Source organism: Dufourea novaeangliae, unplaced genomic scaffold, assembly GCF_001272555.1.
Source record: "Dufourea novaeangliae isolate 0120121106 unplaced genomic scaffold, ASM127255v1 scaffold7, whole genome shotgun sequence".
Lineage (NCBI taxonomy): Eukaryota > Metazoa > Arthropoda > Insecta > Hymenoptera > Halictidae > Dufourea > Dufourea novaeangliae.
In genome coordinates, this window is record NW_015373896.1 from 112,703 (window position 1) to 131,148 (window position 18,446).

Below are 18,446 nucleotides of genomic sequence, written 5' to 3' on the forward strand. Positions count from 1 at the left end.
GACCGTGAATGCAAGATGTAATTGGCGGAGAGAAGGTAGTAATTCACGTGTTTATGCTACTTGATACGATTTGTTATTCTTATTTCAATTATATGATGATTTATTCACCAAGATCTATGAGTGCCTTGATTGCAAATTTGCTACTTCTGAGAACATTAACATGAATTTCTTAATTGATCTCAATGAAGAATAGTATTAAATATACAATAAATATTTTTTTTTTGTGTAGATCAGTCTCCCATGGTTCGAGAAGAACTATCTTTACGAGCCTATTGCGTCTCTTTGGGTTACAAGAAATTTCAATTATTTTTCTTTCCTGTAATAATTTAAAATAAAATAATTTTGTACATCCAAATATAAAACTATTAATATAATCCTAGCAGTATTTCTTATATATTCTCCACAGAATAAAATTAAGCCCCCCTTTTATCTTTCGACGAACGTATCAAGAAGGGTGGCTTTTATGAGTGATAATGCAGACTTCGAATTTTTATGGAAAATATCATTTTATGAAATGATTCTCAAATGTTGGAAACAAATACAGAAATAGCAATCTAATGATATATGTATATACAATTACAATAAAAACTTGTTTAACAACTTATTTATACTAATATTGTACCTAAAATGAATATACGAATTCGAATTATATATTTACGTTTGTGTTTACATACATATATATTTATGTTGTATGATAAGTATCGCTAGACAAGAGACATTCGAGACCACAAATCTTGTTTTGAATAAGGACAGGCAACGCCATCTGATAGAAAATACATTCAACTGAATTGTATACAGCGCTGTCTAAAGAGATGTACGATAACTAACGTTTCATAATAGTTCTGCATATTTAAAGGTTCAGGTTAAGACCAGTTCAGACGGTTCAGACCTTTGGTAATCTCTGGACGGATTCATTGATTCCTTGTAATCCCTTGTGGAAGATATAAGTACTCAAGATCACAACGGTCCATTGTACATCATACTGTAGTAAATTTATTATAGTTCTCTATATATATAGTATTCTCGAGAGCACCTTAGTGAATCGTTTTATGTTCCTTGAAAGGCTGGAGAGCGACCGTTTCAATTAAACACGAACTAACCTCTTCTTGACAAAAACATTTCGTACTTCAGGATTGGAAGTACGGAACAATCTAGTCTATAAATGGTCTAAGAAATATTCAACAGCTTACGATGCTCGTTTCCATCGCCTTAGAGTTTTCAAGAGTACAGTGGTTTGATGAATTCGAAAAATAAGCAACAGGAAAAGGACGAAGGATTTACCTGTGACCCTATTTCGTCGAAGGGACGTTCATTGGTCAATGTCGGCGTATACCTGCGGCGAACGCGCAGCAACGCGCAGGTATACGTCTATCCTTTCCCGCAAGCCCCTTCCTTGCAAAAGGACGAAGCGGCTCTGTTGGTTACCGTTACGGCAGACTTGGGTCGTGGCTCGTGAAAGAAAGGCTGAACGCCGAAGAAAAATTTACCTACGCCAGCAGATTTAAAATCGCACGATCTCCAGTGTCTCGTTAACTCTCGTCGCGCAAAGTGGACGATTCCGGACAAGTATAGAGTGCGTCCCGTATTCGCCGCGCATGGTCCGTCGAGAAGAACCACCCTGTTCTTTCTAATTACTTTAATTACAAAGAGATCAGCTTGTTCAGCGGTAGTGCGTGCGTGCGTGCGTGCGTGCGTGCGTGCGTGCGTGCTTGCGTGCTTGCTTGCCTGCCTCGTGTCCGGTATTCCTCGAGAGGCGTAATACACACATATTCATAAAATAAATCGTCCGAAGGAAATGGCGGCGTGAATTTTCATCAATGATTCGACTCGTCGATCGTTCCACGCTAACAAATCGAACGGTTTCTTAAAACTCGCTCGTCGTAAGGTGGATTCGTCCGAAAAAAGTCATGCTCCCGACGGTAACATTGCAGCCTGTCACTTTTCAACTTTGCTGCTTTACCGTCTACTATCTCTAAGAATACGGAGGTGTTGCTGGTATTCGTGATAAAATCTGTGAATGCGTATGAACGTGCAAAGGAGTAGAAAAGGTCCGTTAGCCTCGGTGATTCGCGCGACGTCACGGTGCTCGTTAACCCGTTAAAAATCGAGAAAGTGTGGAGCGACGATTTGTACAGTGATCTCTCGATAATCGAGTGTTACTTAAACGTAGCGTTCGTAACTGGAGCTTATAGATCACGGTATTACGTATCGAGAAACCGAGACGTTCGTTTGACGATATGCAACGATAACGAAACTACAGACGATAATAGGACCAAACACCACACTGGATACAACATACCACCGACAGATGAATGGGTGACTGTTTAAAAAACTGTCGCGAATCTCTAGTGACCAAGACGGTAGTGAACACGGGTTGAGACGGAAACGGAAACGGAAACGGAATCGTAAACGAAGAAAATGTGGCAGAAGCAATAGAATCAATTCCGACGAAAAGGATTCATAATGGTAAAAAATCTGATTTGCCATGGACGAAGGAACATCCCAAGATGTAAGTACCTCGGTACATGGTGGTAAACCCACGAGGAGCGAAAGGCGGTAAGGAAAGAGCGAAGAACACAGAGGAAGGGAGAGAGAGAGAGATCTCGAAATGAAAATCGGAGGATCGCGTGGCGAGTTTCGAATGTAGTTAGTTGAATGAGAGATAGAAAGACTTGGAGGGCTTGTCCGGATGGGAGTAGTTGCTAGATCATCGATTCCTTTGGGCAGCTCGAGGTCGTGGCAACGAGTACGAGGAGAAAGAAAAGGACAAAGACTGTGTTCATCTCGTTTGAACGTGGAAAAATCGTGCGCGCAGTGGTTGGTCGAACGATGGCGGCAACCACCGGCAGATACGGTGGTATGGAGATGAGGCACTCTAGAAGCGAGGATTTACTCGGCGTGATATCCGGCTCACGTTCCCCGAGTCCTAGCCTGCCTTTGACCAGCACCGCCTCCGAGGACGACTTGATCGCGGCCAGCGCCCTCCACGAGGCTACCGACGCGAAACCACCACCGTGTTCGTTGTTGTCCTCGAGGGTCGGAAGACCATCAGGTGTGCCTGCGGATCGTATCGATCCTGAAGATTCTATTAGGGATATCGTCACAGAAAATGATCTTTACAGGTTAGAATCTTTTTCTTGTTTATTTATTTCACCTTCGATGGACAATAAGTACATATTGCATATATCGTAGTAAAAGAATGAACAAAACGGTCTTGGGCTTTAATGGTTTTTGAGAGTACATAATGTTCGCGCGACAAAGGCTGGGTCTCTTTTGATCAAAGAACTGAAAATCAGAGTAATAATACTTTTATCATTTTTCGTGTATCTAAGATTTTAAGTCTCTGTTTTGAGAGTGAAAATCGACAGGCAAGAACTGAGAGAAGAAATAAGCTTATTGTATTTTATTTGCTGGGTGAAATGGTTCGAAAGAAAGATGGAGAAGAAAGGAACGTTCCGAGAACTTTGGAAAACGGTATAGGTATGTATACAGTGCCGGGTATTTAAACCTCTGTTAAATACCTATACATGTACCCTTGGTGTTCTGTTCATTGCTTCGCAACATTTATGACACTGCTATTGTGGCAGCATTAAATACATTTTACTTTTCTGTTTTCGAGGTTAAATTATTGGTAATATGACATCGAAAAATAAATACGGAAAGCTTGGTAATGAAGTGTACATATATATATGTATGTATGTATGTATGTATGTATGTATGTATGTATGTATGTACATACATCTTTGAACCTGGGTAGGTTTTCCATGTTACAATACTCGCCCTGTGTTCCCCCCTCACTTGACAGGCTGTGAACTGTGAGTATGTGATCCAGTCTTCTCTGTCCCTCAAGTACAACTTTAAACGTGATTTACTTCCAAGCATGCATAATATTCCTCCAATTTGTATTACGACTGCAATGTTATTCGAGTTAAACGAAGAAAGCAGTGATTGAATTTTATTGTTGTCATGTATACCTATTATACGTACGAGTTTCACACAAAGTATACATACATACATAGAGATATATACATATATACATACATACCTACACACATACGTAGGTAGAAAATCATACGAGAATGCAGAAGATGTAAAGTCCATCAAAGAGCTGTTGGGATACTTGAAGTTTTATAAGTACGCGGTAATGATAGAAAATAAAGTAGAAAGAAAATAGTAATAGAAAACGTAAATTAATAGGACGATTATGTCAAATTTAAATATTCCTTCGACTATCTCTGTATATTCTCTTCGAATTTCTAGTCGTTTTCTAAACGGAGATGAAAGAAAGTGGGAAGAATAAAGAACATACCGACAGGCACTTTATATTCTCATTTTTATAATAATCCTTACCGTTTTCCATTGGGAATTGTCTTTCACCGGCTTTTATAGCCCGTTACGACCGCTTTTTCTGATTCTTTTTACCGTTCCGAGCGTCAAAGTGCATAGTATACAATAAGTATGTACCTATATCCTGTTCCTCGAACGTCGATCTTTCGACTTTATCATCGACGTAAGCGGTACGCTTCTTGTTTGTGTCGCGAATGAGGACATCGTTTTCTGTTGATTTTTATCATGGCGACGCGCCCACGATTTGTCAACTCAGTGTCCAAATTTTAAGTCGTCGGCGTCGACCGCTACAGCTGTTATCTTTCCCTCGGGTCAGATCGCTCAACCATGGCGACTTTACGCAGATACATATCATATAGCATACATGTCGGGAAACACGTCTCCGCTTAACGTTACACATTTTTTACATTAGAGTATTAGACGAACGAACGTATTACGTGCTCATACGACTGTGAGACGAGCGAATAATTAATACCTAACGGATATGTATCTTCAACATTACAAGATGAGTGTACTTTTTATACATATGATACTTATCTAATGTATTATATGTGAAATAGAATCAAGGGGGAATATGCAATTATCAATGCACCCGGTATATTCTGAGTGCAATTAGACCATTCAAACTTGACGGACAAAGAGCGTAGCCGAACGAAGTGTACTATTTCTCGATAATTTCCGACCGTACCGGAGAGACTCCGTCCGAAGCCGATATTACAGATTTGCAAGTCGTGCCACTGGAGATCCGGGATTTGAAATATGTGTGTTAACCGTAAATGTAGACGAGCAGCCAGTTATATGTATAGGTACACGTGGGTTTACGATGATTTCTTGCGTTTTACGAGAGGATATAAATGCATCGGGTGATGCATTTGCAGTACGCTCGATTTAAACGTGTTCACGATTAGGTTGTATGTATGTATGTATGTATGTATATATTTCTTCGGATACTCGGGGAAGTAGATACATGTATACATCTATATGTACCTATTAAGTAGCTTTTTGAATTATTAATGAACAAATTTCATGGTCGCGTTATTTTCTTTTTAAATTGAGTCATATCGTTTCATTAAATTTATATTGTAGCTCGTTTCACGACGTATCTGTTTACGTAGGGTACACAATACATATTACAGATAAAATTATTCTCATGGTCAAGGAATATTAAGCTGCTGTTCCGAATTGTCGCGCAAACTGTTGCAAACCGGTAATCTTGTACCACAGATTTTCATGTACACGGACATATGTATGTACACGAACCAGCAAACTCGGTTTCCACTAGGAGAAAAAGCGGCGTAAGGGTAAGGGCCTCCTACCACTTGATAAATTTATTAATACATTATTTGACGATTCTCGCGATTATTTACGCTTGTTAATTTAATACTTAATTTATTACCATTAATATGTTATTTTAACGATAAATTCGGAAAACATTCGAACGTAATAGAAAAAGCGAATCATGCTATGTTGCGTCGTGCAAGAAGACTCGCAGAAAGCTTAGAGCTTAGAGGATCGTACAATTTCCGCTAGGATTCTCTCGAGTGCGGGGTGGTTTGATTTACTAGTCGGTGACGTTCAATCATTGACAAAGTATTCGAACCGGTGCGGAGCGTGCTTAAAAACGGAAATCAAAGAGCGTTCCGTTTTTAATGACGAAGGAGCGGCTTCCGTAGGCTCGTTGTGCCATGTACATTTATGTATATGTATATCTATGCGTGACGTATGTATGTATATGTATATGTATATATGTATGTACGTACGCGGTCGTAGTATCAATGCATTCACAATGAAAACAGCTTCAAAGGAAATTACGAGCAACTTTGGAGCACGGCGCGCGTCCAGTTAAAATGCGATTTAATCAATGCAATTAATCAGCTCGCGTTAGTTACAGTAACTTTGAAATTTTGCCTATAATTACAGATAACGATTATTATCAGACAGACTGAAACATCTTTATATCGGATTTGGACGCGATATTTGGGGGGGGGGGGGCTGCGAAAGAATACATATACATATAATACCTACATATAACACCTCGCGGTGTCGCGGCGGGACGATTCGACCTTTGTCGCGCGGTGCAAAAGCCTATATGTATAGAAGTTATTCAGCGCGCGCGTATGAGACAAGCACCATGTACATGTGTACATACATGTATATTTCGAAAACACGTGGTCTAAATAAAGCTGCGACGGGACACTGGTAAAGGACGGGTCTCCCTTGTTCCGAGTGGAAAGGTTAAGGGAAACGGAGCTAGATCACAGTGTACGTACATACAATGGGTAGCTAACAGGGGAGAGAAATGAAGGATGGATTGATTGGGGCAAAGTAGTGAGAGGTATACGTACATACATATAGTATAACTGCTGTGACCATAAACGTGTCAACGGTAGGTGCTTACCCCTACTGAGCAGCCTATGCGTGTAACAGAGACAGAGCGAGAATCGACACATAGACTGCTCAGTTGGAGTAGCTAGCGAGTCTTAAATGACAGAGCAGGCGGCTTGCCTCTTCAGCTTATACTATATGTATGTATATGGCCTCTTGGCCATAACATTAATTATTTATGCTACAATAACTTGAAAACACAGAGTGCATCCACTGTAGCCTAACATATTAATAAATTTGAACAGCAGCATGACTGTAGATGTCCGACAAAATGTATGACACAGCAGTGTTATATAGGCCGATACTTTTTCGAACCTCTTCTGTAGGATGAGGCAGACGAGGCTGTTTGGATATCCGCTATCTTTAGCTCTGTTGTCTTCTCTCTACGACAGCCAAGCCGAGACGGTCGGGACTCGATAATAACTCGTAAGTCGTAAGCACGAGTCAACGGTCACGCATCGGGTAACATGTTGATCGGCGATTCCGAATCGGTGGCCAGGCCAACAACATTATATCATTATGTACATACCTATTGTACCTCTTCAAAAAGGTTGTCATCGACGTCGCGATGGCCGTGAAACGATGCCGGGGGAACTGGGACGCGGACTTTGCTTCACGATTCTTATATCCGAGAAATAAAAATTCCTTCGCGTCTGTCGTGGAACGGAAGAAAAACCTATACGTAGGTATGTATCGCGATCAACTTATACGAATGATATTTTTCCATCAGATTTGAAGCAGCAGGTTGAACAATCGAATCGTTTTATTTCGGTCACTCTATATAATAATATGGATATCTTCTTCGTTACTCATTTCTAGTTTTGTCTGTTGATTTGCTTCGCAGATAAGCCTAAGATGTTAATTAAGTAATTGTGACTTAATCGTTGCTTTTCTGTGTTTTCGTTCAGTAGAAAGAATTTTATACATCCCACTTACAAATCTACTGCGAGTTTTACGGATCTATGGTACAATAAAATAGTCATATTTGTGTTTAATCGGTTTACTTATGCTTATGAGTTTACAAGTAAATCTATGAGCAACACCTTTATACTGAATTTATAAGTGGCAGTAATTTTTCGAACAAATCGAATCCAGTTCCGATCAGAAGTGTGGACATCGAATGTACTCTTGCCAAAAACCGAAGGTATTTTTAGGTGACTGGTGGTGGGCTGTATTTTTACCGTTATACGTGCATCAGAATTTTCAGTATTCAGCTAGAATGGTTATACCTTTCGCACGTACCTACTGTACGCTTGCTCGAAAATTTGATTAATTCGCATTTCTATAAATTCTATAATTCGCATTTCTATAAACACCCCGAGAAAGTGCAAATTTACATAAATATCTGTGTCAAAACAGTGTGTCGGTAATGCGTATTCATAATTCAAACTGTCCACTAGAAATACAATGAAGATCCTTGTGGTTTGATGTTTGATAGAACGAGGAACTCAATACATGATATAATTGAGGCTATACATATATACATAGGCTTATGTGCCCCTTTTCCATAAATTCCGTAAATTGTAAATCATCCAAATCGACTCTGATACATGTGTATGTAGGTATGGCAATAACATTGCTTTTAATTGCATTACTTTTTTATTAAGTAGTATTCTAATAAAAACTTTCAAGTTGATTTTCTCGAAATAGCGTTCTGGCGTATGTGCCATTTTGCCATCAACGTCCACAATTACAGTCGATAAGTCGCTCAATTGACACAGGCGCATACATTGAGCGGATTATTTACCTGTTTATCTCGAGCAGCGGTGCGCTAAATTCCAAAGAGCCTTCCGAGAACGCGAAAGCTCTCGTGTTTTAGCGGTTTATTGAACGTGTCAATGACGAATTTCGTCAATTACAGGCGCTTGGCGAACATCATCCACCTTTGCTGTTCCGAAGACGGTTAAGAAATGGAAGTGCGCGTTCGCTTTCTTTTGTACTCGTCCGTCGAACGATTTTTTAATCTTTTGAAACCGAAGTACATAGGAGGGGTAAAGGAGGGGCAGCAAGCAACCCTTTTGTAATCAGTCGTGCAGCGACTTTCGATGCGGTTATACAGCGCCGTTAACCCTTTTACCGAGATACCTGGCATTAGAAAGTTGCCTGAAGATCCTCTTTGCACGCCCACTGAATACCGAACGAATGAGTCGTTGCCCGTAAGAATCGTCGATCCGATTTATATGCAGTTTCTCCATTGACTAACGGAACTCGGCGGACTCGCTCGTTGACAAAAGTATTTATTGCCAGCCCGTTTTCCTTTTCTCAAGGTTGTAATGCTGCTGCACAGGTTTCTCTCTCGACAACGTACAAAAGCGAAATTCGCGAAAATATACCTATACCCTACGCCTTACGTACTTACACTTACGGTAGAACAGCGTTAGTCCGACGAGTACCTACATCAGACTGACGGACAGGAAACTGTTTGGACAACCGGCGGACGGATAGTTCATACAATGGGTGGGGGATACTAATTCTGATTGTATTTTAATCGAAATCAGTAGGTGCAATTCGGACAGGTCCGATCGGTGTTACGTAGGCTTTTTAGCACGTACAACCTCTTTTGTTTCCGTTTATAGTTTATGTTTATGGAGACAGGAAGCAGATTATTCCTAGCTGTTAGCGATCTGTAATAGTTTCGTGCATGATGAAACTTACGTGGACTGCCTATGAAAATATTATATGTATTGTACATACATACATACATACATACATATGTGGCTTTACTCGGATGCCAGTTTCATTGATGTGGGCCCTTAATTGATAGACCATTGTTGTCTTCGGTATTTCTGTTCGTGTACCATATTAGAAAAAAACGTGATTTCATGAACTGAATAACGGGCGTCACAGGACTTGAAGCGTGCGCGAAGCTTCATTGTAGAAGCAAATCACGTTCACGGTAAGAATGTTCAGCAGAAAGAGTTCCTTTATTCATTTAGGGTGCATTTCGAGTGTTTAATTTCTTTAATAACATTTCGTCGCTTCTTATCAAGTCAAGTTATATCATGTATATGTATTTGATAAATTTCGTTAAAAAAAGAAATCGTGAAATACAGAATGTGACCTGTTATAAGTAATAATATTTTTTTCTTTTCTTTTTCTTCGTTTTTCTTTTTTTGTTATCGGATCGCTGCCGATCCGGTTCGTCCGTCAAAGCGTCGGCGTCGGTTCTCGGACAGTCAAAACTAGTTCATAGTCGATCGATCGATGAATCATCCTTGTCCGCTTTCCAATCACGTTTATCGAGGGCGTCTCGAATTTGAATAAAAAAGAAAAATTATCCACGAGTATAGATCCGGAGCTCGCGAGACGCGGGACACGATCGATATAGGAACACGCACGTCGCAGCTATCGATTGCAAGCGGGTTGGATCCGTCACCTTCGGAGCTGCGCTAGAATTACATAGATCGAGCCGTAGACAGGTTTTCTAGGCGGAGGCGTCTCGGTCCAGAAAGGTGTGACGATCGAACGGGCCTCGGAAGCTGGCAGAGTCGGCCAGAAGATAGGCGAAGGGTCATTCGTGGATCTCGAGGCGGGAACACGGCACACGTCGAACAATCCTGAAAGCGAAAGTCCTCTTCCAGGAGGCCCGGTGAGAGAATGGACGACGAGCATCGGTCGTGCGAGTGTCGGTGACTCATAACAAACAGTAAGAGCCAGTCGAAAGAAAATACAAGCGGAAAGAGGAAGAGGAAGTTTCGGTGACTCGGACTCGGACTCGGATAGGGCCCAGTGAAGAGATCCAGAATCCAGACGCAGAGAAATCGATCGGAGAGGAGAATCCTAGGGAGACGACGGTAAACCGGACTGGCAACATGACCGAAAGGTCGCGTTCTCTCGACTTCTCGTTTCGATATACGTACATATGTATCTCGTTCTCTCATTAAAATTCCGTGGGACACGGTTGCGTTTCCGGTTTCTTAACGCCTTAACGGCGAGATGTTTAACGAGAGATTACGAAACACAACGTTGATAGGCAAATGCGAGAAGGAATGTTATGCTTACAATAATTAATGAGAACCGAGCGGGATAGATGCTGTTTCAGGGATTGTTCGCGGTGCTAAATCGAATATATCTACAATCAAATATCATTTGCATAGACTGTCTCTGGAGAATGAATTAGAACGGGTTGCTAAGCCGTCGTCGTAAGGAATGTTTCGATGCAGTAAAGTATAATAATAATAATCATAATAATGATGATGATGATGATGATGATGATGATGATGATGATGATAATGATAATAATAATAATAATAATAATAATAATAAGTATAATAAGTATAATATTGTAGTTGCGATACTTACAATGATTTCGAGCGTATGCTGAGCATTAGATGTTCGATTCACTTCACAGTGAGAGATAAGTATATTCTTACGTTTGATACACGTATTATCTGCGACATCTACGTATTCTCAGGGCGCGTAAAAAAAAAGAACGAATGAAAGGAAGCGGAAATGAAAAGGTTCAGGTTCAACCAGGCGCACACAGAGTCGATAACTCCCAGTTCGGCCATAAATCAACATCAGTCAGGTGTCGCAAAAGTTATTAGAGCATTATGTTTACTTATTATCTCTCGCAAGCTGGATCAACCTTGTGTACAATTAATCTTATCTTATCGGTATCTAATACCTGTCTGTAGTTGTAATGTTAAATCACTGTAGAGAATTTCGACGTCGTCGCGAAATCTACATCCTAAACCGTATCGTATATGTATTGTGCATACAGTACATATGTGATTGTGACACTGTTGGTGTTTTCTGATTACAGATTCGTGTTGTTCAAGCGCCATTACGACAAATACGTTGCCCTGGCCGCGAAGTACGAGGAAGCAAAGGGTATCGCGTACTACTTGGAAGAACGGTACCACGAAGTCAAGGTACGTGGAAAAGAGATTACCGATGTTCGATCGAACCACATTCGCAAATTGTTTGTTGGCCAGTGTTTAGTCTCCCGGAAATATCGATCGGTGAAATCTACGTGATCAATCGATAAGGTTGTTTCTATCTTGTCGAGTTGTCGATACCTTTTTAAAAATACGTATCTGATATTAAAAAAGAACAAGATCGGTTTCTCTGGAATTCTTTGGAACTTGGGTGAATCTTTTCACGGGTTTCTTTGGTAATTTCGTCAAACTTCGATAGGTACCTACTACATGTTAAATGATTAGCTGATCCAAATAATATATCTATAGTATACATATGTATGCATATGTATAATTTCAGCACTACTATCCTTTTCACCTTACTTCTTAGCTCGGAAGAAAATCAGATATAGATATGTAGGCAGGTACATACTGTACATAGGTACGTAGGTACTTGTTTTGACATAAAGTGTTATTCTTTTTTTCTATGATTTACATTCTGTATTTTGTAACGGTAACTCGTCTAAAAATTCAAAACAATAACGAGAGAGAGAGAGAGAGAGAGAGAGAGAGAGAGAGAGAGAGAGAGAGAGAGAATGAATGAATTGTATTCGGACTGGTTTCGAGGAAAATGATCTCTATGTATTCACGCGAGTACCGCGTAATGGTGCAATTAATTCCTGAGACGATTACGGAGATGCGAGCGTTTCTTCCGCGATCTCGTTAGTCTGCTCGATGTTATCTGAACCAAAGAGCTTGCGCCCGAAGTGAAATCAAGCTGCTCGGCTGATATCGTTCGCAAAATTGTAGAAGAGAAAACCTGCTCTTTCCGCGGGAGAGATTACGCTGGAAAAAAATTTATCGATAAGATGCCACTCCCATTGTCGGACCGGAGGAGAAACTCTTCCAGTGGAAGAGACGATTCCGATTGCCGTTACGAGTCGTTTCCCATCTCATTGCAGATACCTTCTTGAAAATGTCTGCTCGAACAAGATCTGCTCATAAAAACCGACGAAACCGAAGAAACCGAAGCGGTACGATGTTTAGAGATATTAAACACGACCGAGTATCAGCTGGATTCCTTCTTTATGATACAGAGAAACCCTATTTTCTCAGCCGTAGGGGAATTCTTTAACTTTCTGTCATCGTATATACATATTATATTATGTATACATATACGTTCTGAGAGGAAAATCCTAAAAAAAATCTAATCTATTATTGTATAGGTACGTACTTTGCATCGCTGTAAATTTCACAAGATAACAGGGTAATTATGTTAACGCTCGTTGAACTATTTTTAGGCGAGAATTGGGTAGGACTGCAGGTTCTCTATTAATTTAGATAAGGGTTGAGACTGCATGGCTCGCGTTCGTGCACCTTGTGTCTCTCAGTCTCAGTTTACCGGTACGCCAATTTGCGACGATTGACGGTTCAGCCGTAGAGAGAACATTTCTCACGCGGTATTAAAGGTCTCGAGCGTTTTTCTGGGCTCTCACGCAGTTCTTTGGGACGAAATTTGATAACGACTCTGTTCCGTGAAAACTGAGGCCAGCGCGCGCTAACACGGTTAACGTAATCCAGATTACTTACACATGTGTAGATTCGTTCGAATAGGTAGGTAGGTATACATACCTATGTATGTATGTACATATTCGATAGCTACTTGCGTTAACTAGAGAATAATTATTGTACTATGAGAAATGGTACATAGTTCGGTTATTCTCAATACTCGTATTGTTTCGGTTAATAGTTTACGAAAGTTGATGAAATGCGAATGTAACAGTTTGAAATTTAAGTATGGCAGCACGTGTAATGTACATACATATATACATACATACATACATACATACATACATACATACATACATACATACATACATACGTGATATGCAGAAAAACAATACAAAAGCAAGGAATCAATTGGAAATTGAGTTATCAATCCCTTCATCGAATTTCAGAAAACGTCTACATGAAGTGCAGATATGAGCTCCTTGGGTTTCCTGGGTTTCGGACACGTCGTCAATTGCCATCGAGAAAATAGTCCACTAAAACCGTCGTTTCGTAAATGTAATACATAGAATTTGAAATCCTCCTATTTCGGAATACATTGATGAACACTAAAGTGACGGAGTATAAAAATCGAAATCACCAGAATAGAGAATGTAACTCACAACCATAAATTGAGTCCTCATCGTAAAAATTTCAGTTTCATTCTATTTCATTTTGGCTCCACCGCGCCATGAGTACTGAGTGACCGAGTTACCGAGTTACCCTGAAAAAGAAGCAAATGAAGAGAGAAGAAGGGAGAATCAATCAATCGATCAATCAATCAGGGCGAAGCCTTTCGAGAAGAAAGGTCTACTTAACGAAAAGACGGTCGTCGACGTCGCGACGTTCGATAAGTCTCGTTCATTGGTTATATTGTGTACTACGCCGACTGTGTATACGTATGTATGTATGTATGTATGTATACTTGTATACCCGTAGGCCGTAGGCACTGGTTTCCCCTTGGCCTTCCGTTCTACCCGCGACCACTTGTACGTCTGCTGTCTGTCTCGAACCGCAGAATTTGTTCATCAACATCGACAAAAGCAGACCGCAGAAGCAAAACCAAGTCGTAGAATCACGGCAAAGAAAACGAAAAAAAAAAACAGAAAACACAAGAATCGGTTACGTTTTGTTTTTCGATACTCCGGTTTTTCCTTCTGCGGTTTCACGTCTTGTCTTTCGACTTGTCTCGTTTCCCTCCATTTTTCTTTCTCTCTTTTTTCCGCGACTTTCTTCTCTTTTCTTCCCTTGCCCTTACCCCGTCCCATTTCGTCCCATTTCGTTCAGTCCCATTTATCCCATCCTAGTCCTGTCCCAGTCTTGTCCCGTCGCGATCGGGGTCCGGGAAACTCTTCGGCGTCCGCTCCAATCTAGCCCGTAATGGCGTTCATCAACCTCTCGACGCTAACTTACCCACCTAAGTTGACCTACAATGCGGCATCTAGCGCGATGCTAGACAACATTCGAGTGGTTAAAGGTGAATCCACACTTGGAACGAACTGGAACATTTTGGCTTTTCAGTTGATATTCACTGCCGGAAGCTATGGCCAAATAAGTTAGAAGAAGAGATTCAAGATAGTACGATTTTCTTAAGAATGTTCAACGATTTTACATGATGATCAACTTCTCCATTCTTGGCGGATTACCCTGAGTCATGAGTAATCTCGATGACGCGAGCTTGATTTAATTACATGTTACATAGTTATGTTTCGAAGAGCGGGGGATTATGATGATTCACTGAACAGAAATAGATTTCAACGTGTACAGGCCGCTTCTATGGAGTATAATGTTTTTCAAACAGATTGAAAAAACATACAAATTCGATCATCATCGCCGATAACACTGTACAACACGTAAAAATTTTTGCAATTTTCAATAGGCGTTTCTGATAGATCTTTATTGCCTGGCCTGCCACTCATTCTCGGCATAACGGAAGCGTTAAACGCGCGCACAGGCAAGTCGACCGCCGTCATTGAGTACGACTGTCGTTGCCGTGTGATTTGATCACTTATTTCGCTTCTCTATTGAAAACAAAACAGATTTTGTAACTTGCTTTGGTATTTTCCTCAGTAGAAAGGTCTGCTCTGTCGCGTGCTATGGTTAGATTTTCTCCTAGTCCCTTAGTTTTTTTAAATAAATTCAAGAATATCAGCAAAAATTGGTGCGTTTTCGGTGTCCTTTTCACTTTGAACATTATTTAAACATATTTAGATGTCTATAATATAATTAAAATTTATATCATTTTGTTCCGAAGAATCCAGAGAATTATTTCGTGTCAAAAGAAACTGAATAACAATTACTGTAAAAGCACTACATAACTCTAATTTTGAAAATTTACAATCTTTTTTTAAATTAATTTTCAAAGACTCGGCGTACTGGAAAGAAACGGTTGACAGATTCGTATTCCAGCGCAAAAAAATCTATCAGGAACGCGTATTGGAGATTACAAAAACGAAAAAAAGTGAAAATTTGTTGAACACTGTAATGTATCTTAATGCACTTTATCGACGGATAACACTGTAATGGCGTCATGTTGACTAGTATCTTTTGTGTGTTACAAATGATGCAAAATTGTGTCGAATCAATTTTCGCCTCCAAAAAATCTCGTTCTAGCTGTAAACTATCGGTGCAATAGTACTGTCGATAAGATGTTAAGATTTTCACTTTTGATCATAGATATGAAATATGTTTGGGTGAAGTTCGTTTATCTATCCCTCTCAATTACACATGCACTCGCGATATCGAATCTGAAACGATAAAAAGTCCTTTTCGAATATTTCCACGAATCATCGTGTCTTAACGGTTCGCAATCGTTGGATAAGTGCTATTGAATAGACTACTCTAATGAGACTAGTTACATTGTAATGTTGTTTTTGTACGAATATTGTTTGTGTGTGTGTGTGTGGGGGGGGGGGGTCCGCACCACAGTATTTCACGATAATCTCTTTAATATTTTTTCAAGGCTGAGAGGGACAAGTTGGAGGAGACTCGACGGGTCCTAGAGAAGCGAATGGAAGGCTGCGAAACCGACCTTCGCGGCAAAGAGGACGAACTGTTTCTGCAATTAGAGCGAAGTCTCCGGCTGGAGGAAGAAGTGGAAAGAGCTAAAAGTGAACGGGACAGCTGCGTAGCGGCACGGGATCGTCTGGAGAGGCAGCGTGAGGTGACTTTGCGTCGTCTACAGATGCAACTGGCCCAGAACGAGATTACGAGACAAACTCTGGAACGAGCTCGACAGGATGTCGTCAGGCAGGCCACGGTGATTCGCGCTGAACGGGATGCTCTTGAGAGAGAGGTGAAAATGCGGCTAATGTTTTAGCTAAGCGATGAACTTTGCTTCATCTAGGCCGATTACCTACCAATACAGTATTCTCTCTCTCTCTCTCTCTCTCTCTCTCTCTCTCTCTCTCTCTCATATTGTATGTATATAAAAAATAATAATAGGATGGAAACGCAAGCCGCCTGCTTATATGTATAATATTAGCAAACATTTCCATTCTGGGTTAACCTTTGAAACTAATTTGTACCAAACTTTTCGGTTTGTAGAATGAAATATTGAGGGAAAAGTTACGCGTCGAGCAAGGGGAATTAGGAGAAGAAAGACGCAGACGAGAAGAAGGCGTCGCAGCCCTGACTCGAGAAACGATTACGCTGAGACACGCCGCGAGACATCTACGTGCAGCGACTCTTCACGCCACGTCTTGCCGCCGCCGTCGGCGATGCTCTGTTTGTTTGTACGCGCGCCGCACTTTTGCGGAGATTGATGATTATCGCGACGAGTAAGTCGATTGTTTTTACAACCCCTTTAACTGTCTGTAACGCAAAAATTACGGAACACAAAGCGAATCGTCTACAGCATCGATTGGTAAAACTTTCAGCGGCAATCTTTTCAAGTGCCTTCAAGCGCCGCTGCAGGATCTACGAACTTGGTTACGACCTAGCGCAACGCCAACAACAACAACAACAACATCGTCGTCGCGTGGACAGAGGACCGGTTCGCCATTGGCCGATCGAGAAATAAGCTTCATCGATGATTCCAGCGTGGACAGTAGCGCCGGAGGGAGCAATCGCAGCAGCAGTAGTACAACTAGCAGTAACAGTGTCTCGGACGACGAAGCGTATCCCAGCACGCCGGTCGCTGAAATATCCCTATCATCGGCCAATTCTAGCGCCCCACCTACGGCTCGAGCCTTCTCTTCCGGTTCAGGGGTTGCATCGCTCTAACGAACATCTTCCGCTAATGATTTTCTCTTTAACGCAACTGTAATTGTATCTATAACAACCTTCTTGACTCAGGTTCTCTTCGGAAATCGGAGATCGAAGATCACGATGTTACGACAACGGGGGTAGCAGCACCAACACCGGCACCAGCACCAGCACCAGCACCAGCACCAGCACCAGCACCAGCACCAGCACCAGCACCAGCACCAGCAGTGGTAAAAGCAGCAGAAAGATCAGCGAATCGTTGTGCTACAGCGAGCCAGACGAGCAATGTACCACCGGAGGATTCAATCGGTCGAGATGGACCTCGTCGTTCCGCAGGCTACTCGGACGGAAACCGAAGTGCAAGTCCACACTTGATCGTTCCTCATAAAGAAACGAAGACTGAGAAGCGCGCCAAGGCATCGTGCACGAAACACGTAGTGCGAAATCACCGTGAAATCTAGTGCCCCCGCCCTTCGGTCGTCCTCGTCGTTATAACTATTAAAATTATCAGCTTTGACCGGTGAAACATTCCCCACGAATACCATCAAAACGTTAGACACCAATTCCATAACTGCCAGCGTATTGATATTAACGCGATCGTAGATATCTTCCTAGTAGTAATATCGATTCGAAAATGCATTAACGACCAGAAATTTCGACCTACAGTTAATCCAGAAACTTATCCTCGCAAATGATCGATCCCGATCGTTGTACTAGTACTATACTGTCCCCCTTAGGTAATGCCCCTTGGCTAATTGGTCGACCGTCAAGACTCGTTACTTTACGTAGGAATTGAATTTTAAACAATTATCAACGCTATCGATCGATCGATCGATCGTCCAAATCGTCGAAGAAGGAAAGAATGTTAACTAGTATTGATGTCCGATTGTAACTTTCGACTGGTTATTTCCAATTGGACCATAAAACGACGTTTTTATTCGTGACACGTGTTTTATGTGTTGTATTTGTATTGTTGTTGTTAGGGAAACTTGTTGTCTTAGCCAAAGAACATAGAACTTTATACATATAAGAGCGGACACTTAAACCTAATCAAGAAACGACCGTTTCATTCTTACGATAGATCACAATGTTATTAAAATT

At 41.1% G+C, this 18,446-nt stretch overlaps 1 protein-coding gene across 3 annotated transcripts; it reads left to right on the plus strand.

The window, feature by feature from the left end:
• The first annotated feature begins 1,998 nt into the window (after positions 1-1,998).
• Positions 1,999-18,187, plus strand: LOC107192442 (serine-rich adhesin for platelets-like). Of its 3 annotated transcripts, none has more exons than XM_015581698.1 (6): positions 1,999-3,122; positions 11,498-11,606; positions 16,102-16,434; positions 16,686-16,918; positions 17,018-17,349; positions 17,438-18,187. In XM_015581698.1, the coding sequence occupies exons 1-6, from the start codon at positions 2,830-2,832 to the stop codon at positions 17,731-17,733; spliced, it is 1,596 nt and encodes a 531-aa protein (XP_015437184.1). In that variant the 5' UTR covers positions 1,999-2,829; the 3' UTR covers positions 17,734-18,187. The 3 variants fall into 3 exon arrangements, with proteins under 3 accessions (XP_015437184.1, XP_015437194.1, XP_015437201.1); XM_015581708.1 differs by having other exon boundaries at positions 16,102-16,398; positions 17,018-17,348; positions 17,437-18,187; XM_015581715.1 differs by lacking the exon at positions 16,102-16,434 and having other exon boundaries at positions 17,018-17,348; positions 17,437-18,187.
• The last annotated feature ends 259 nt before the right edge of the window (positions 18,188-18,446 follow it).

Coding starts and splice junctions, on each gene's coding strand:
- LOC107192442 (XM_015581698.1), top strand. CDS start 2,830: ATGGCGGCAACCACCGGCAGATACGGTGGTATGGAGATGAGGCACTCT. Junction 3,123..11,497: donor ACAGAAAATGATCTTTACAG/GTTAGAATCTTT, acceptor TTCTGATTACAG/ATTCGTGTTGTTCAAGCGCC. Junction 11,607..16,101: donor AACGGTACCACGAAGTCAAG/GTACGTGGAAAA, acceptor TATTTTTTCAAG/GCTGAGAGGGACAAGTTGGA.